Source organism: Diachasma alloeum, unplaced genomic scaffold (genome assembly GCF_001412515.2).
Source record: "Diachasma alloeum isolate Michigan unplaced genomic scaffold, Dall2.0 Dall_scaffold_00202, whole genome shotgun sequence".
Lineage (NCBI taxonomy): Eukaryota > Metazoa > Arthropoda > Insecta > Hymenoptera > Braconidae > Diachasma > Diachasma alloeum.
This window is the reverse complement of record NW_021680367.1, coordinates 291,099-294,611: the sequence shown is the minus strand read 5'-3', so window position 1 is coordinate 294,611 and position 3,513 is coordinate 291,099. Positions and strand designations below refer to the sequence as shown.

General features: G+C 38.3%; 1 protein-coding gene across 2 annotated transcripts in view; it reads left to right on the top strand.

Moving 5' to 3' along the window:
* LOC107035927 (protein gustavus) overlaps positions 1 to 3,513 on the top strand; it is a 58,881-nt gene that overhangs the window by 42,009 nt on the left and 13,359 nt on the right. For both annotated transcript variants that reach the window (XM_015253577.1, XM_015253576.1), the window contains one exon: positions 1,752 to 2,128. In XM_015253577.1, coding sequence (XP_015109063.1) covers positions 1,752 to 2,128 — 377 coding nt within the window. The remainder of the gene's footprint in view (positions 1 to 1,751; positions 2,129 to 3,513) is intronic.

Genomic DNA, 3,513 nt, shown 5'->3' with positions numbered 1-3,513 from the left:
CCCCCCCCCCCCCCCCCGCGGCCCATCGGTGAACATTGCGCCAATTGTCACAGACACATTGGACATTTTGGTTGGAATCGTGGGGGCATAATCCGAAACGCCTGTCATTCGTCTCTCAATTTATTCTCCACAGTATCGACTGTCATTTTGTCTCGCCGACCGCCATTTGCTTTTGTTCCACGGTGCTCACGATATCGGTTTCAAGTGATACTGCATCATCGACGGAGGCTTTTTTTTCTGCATGCGGAGGCTTTACATTTTTTTTGAAAATCGGTGCGAGTGTGGGGCACGTAAGGGGAAGCAGATGAAAGATGGAGAGAAAGTTTTACGCCGTTTACTGGTACAATTTCAGGTGAAAATTAGGTTAGGTTTTTCCGAAGATGGTGGTGATGATGGGGGAGCGGCGGGGTTGGGGGTTGGGAAGGGGTGGGTTTTGCAGCTAGGGAATTTTTGGACTTCTTGATGATGTTGACAACTGGTTTTTAATAATTTATTTTGGAAAAATTGAAAAATCGATTCTGGGAAAAATCGGCGGTTCTCGAGATTTTTCGCTGTAGTTTAGAGGGTGGTGGGGCAAAATGGGACGTCATGGGGTGCTTTCAAACTGAAATTTCCGCCGCTATTGAGGGAGATTAGTTCAATCACTCGATTTTTATTGGGCCATGGTGGATGATTGGTTGTTAGCATTATCCGGTTATCTTGGTAGGAAGTGGATTGAGAAAAAATTGTCATTAGAATTTTTTTTAGGAAATTAAATGCTCTACAAAAAGTTCTTCTGTAATTTTTTTTTAGAATGACTCATTAACGAGATAATTACAGATTTATGCTGAGTCATCTAAGGATTTACGTATTTGAATCATTTTCTCACTTGATAAATATCGAATTATCTCGGTAACGAGTGGTCGTAGATGAAAATCTCAGAAATTATTTTTTGTAGAGAATTTTCTCAGCCGCAAAAAAAGTTATATAACATTTTTTCCTAGGGCCACTCATTAACGAGATAATTAACAAAACAAGAATGTCATTTCGAACTTTGAGGTTTTTTTTATCTACACTGAGAGAGAAACGACAAAGTTCTCAAGTGTTACTTGTGCCAAGAAAATAATTTTTTGAAAATGATAAAAAAAGGATTTTTTTGTGCCAAACATGCAGAGAGTGCGCCGGAATGAAACATTTTTGTCGCCAAAATAGATGTAGTAGTTAAAAAAAAAACATTTCATTCTCTGTACACGCAAGAAATGTCATTTCTAGCATTACTCCTTCGTTATTCGATACTCCCATACGTATTTTGCTCCCGAAAAATCTTTGTTTTATGCGAAACAAGGGATAGTAGTTTTTCGTTTCGGCTGTCTAGTAATCACAGACAACAAATGAACCCTTAAATGAAACAATAATAATATGATAGCAATCTTGTATCTTCGGGATAAAATATTTGTTGATAAATTGTCCTCTATATGAGATATTTCCCTCCTGAAAAGGCACCGCCGGGTGTGAATTATCCGCCTCTTGCGCCAAATATTTCGTTGCTGTCGAAAGCAGAGCACTTATTCATACCTGAGACTTTCAAATTTCAACCAAACAAATTATTTTTTGGCAATTTTCAACTAGCGATTTTGTTAGGTCAAACAAGATTTGCTTGACAACGTGTTTGTTTCTCTCTCAGTGTACTTTTAGTGTTTAAAATTTTTATAATTGCTGGAGGTTATCTCTTGAATATCCTAATGTCATTATTCTCCTCATGTTTGTTGCAGGAATAAAGGGAATCGTTGCGTGAGCGGGGGTGGCAGCCGCGGTAGCGGTGCGACCGGTACAACCGGGCCAACTGGTGCAACTGGTGGGGGTGGTAACAACGTCCTTGCTAACGACGGTAGTGTTATAGTTGGTCGTGGGGCCCTCTACGGGGGTGGTGGGGGCGGCGGTAGCCCCAGACGTGGAGGTGGTCAAGAGGGTGGTGGACAACCACCTATCAACGGTCATTATAACGGTCATCATACCACTAGTACAAGACACCACAGGCACAAAGTGTCGGCTGGCTGTGTTGAACTACGCCATCATCCACATCATCACCGACACCACCCCCACTATCGCTCCCATCATCGGGGCATGACCATGGGCCAAAAGATATCAGGTAAATGTTTATCTTCGAATTTTCAGGCAGTCCGAGAAAAATTATGTTCCCCTGCAGAGATCTTTTGTCGTGTTGAAGCAATTTACTTGTGGACAAAAAGAAAGCTTCCACCAAAACATGATTATTTTCTAAGTAGTAATTGCTCTCGGGAGACGTTTATATGTCTTTCGGGAAAATACATTCGTTCTACAGAGAATTATGGGGGGCTCCGGTTTTAACGAGTCAATGTTATTCAGTAGTGTATATCTTTGTTCAATAAACACTTATAATTTCCATGGAACACATGATAATTTCAAGAGGAAACTACAATTTTCTTGGCGATAACTGTGTTATTGGCAAAACTAAATAATTTTGAGGGGACAATTTTTTTTGAACCACTCGTCAACGCAATGATTCAACAATTAACGAGTGTAAAATAATTTATGACAATGCAACTTATGTTGATTGGTGATTATCTCGTTTCCTCGGCGAAATGTCAGAAGAAGCTTTCTGTAAAGAATTAAATTTCCCACAATAAATGTCATCTGACATTTTTCGCCCAACCCAGCAGTTTCCGAGATAATTACGAAATTGCGAGGAGGACACGAGATTTGATACTTTCCCCATTTGTGAGATGAATATAATTAAGTACCTTGACTGAGTAAATTTAATCATCCAATTCTTTCTGATTAAAACAGAAACATTTTACGTTAATTATCGTTTCTTAGAAGAAGCGACTGACTACGGGCATTGACAGTCAACGCGCATAATAATGGAAGCGCTGTCATTGATTAATACGAAGACAATTATAAAAACACTTCATGCTGATTAAAACGAAAATTCAGTAATTTTTCCATGAAGAGCAATTACGATTTTTGATTGAACAATTATTTCTCGTTTTGTTCATTTTTTTCGTTCATTTTTTTTTGTAATTGAAAATTGTGAAGTGGGTTTTTATTTAGTACGTCTCATTGATGATGAAAGTGATGAGAAATTGAATGAGATAGAATAATAAAATGAGAATTCGAGGGGATAAATTCAACGTTATATTAATGTATATATCGTGTATTCTGTCCTATACTCTATTTCATCGTACAAAAAACAATGTTTAGATGATTGATGATACCTGGCCTATATTGTGATTATACGCACATTGGATTATTCGGTTTAGTGATTTGTCGATGGGAATTATGAGTTTTTGGGGATTTTTAGTTCCCTTTTTTATTATTTCTGTGGATTTTGTCTTCCAAATTGCATTATTCTTTCGTTTTAATTTTTTTATTTTGTTGCACAAATGTCAGGGATGATTATTGGGGTATTTGAATCGTTGTGATGAGTTGAAATTCAATTTCTGTGACTGTCTCAGGGAATAATGCGTTTGGGGGAAAATGTCCGGAGACATTTCC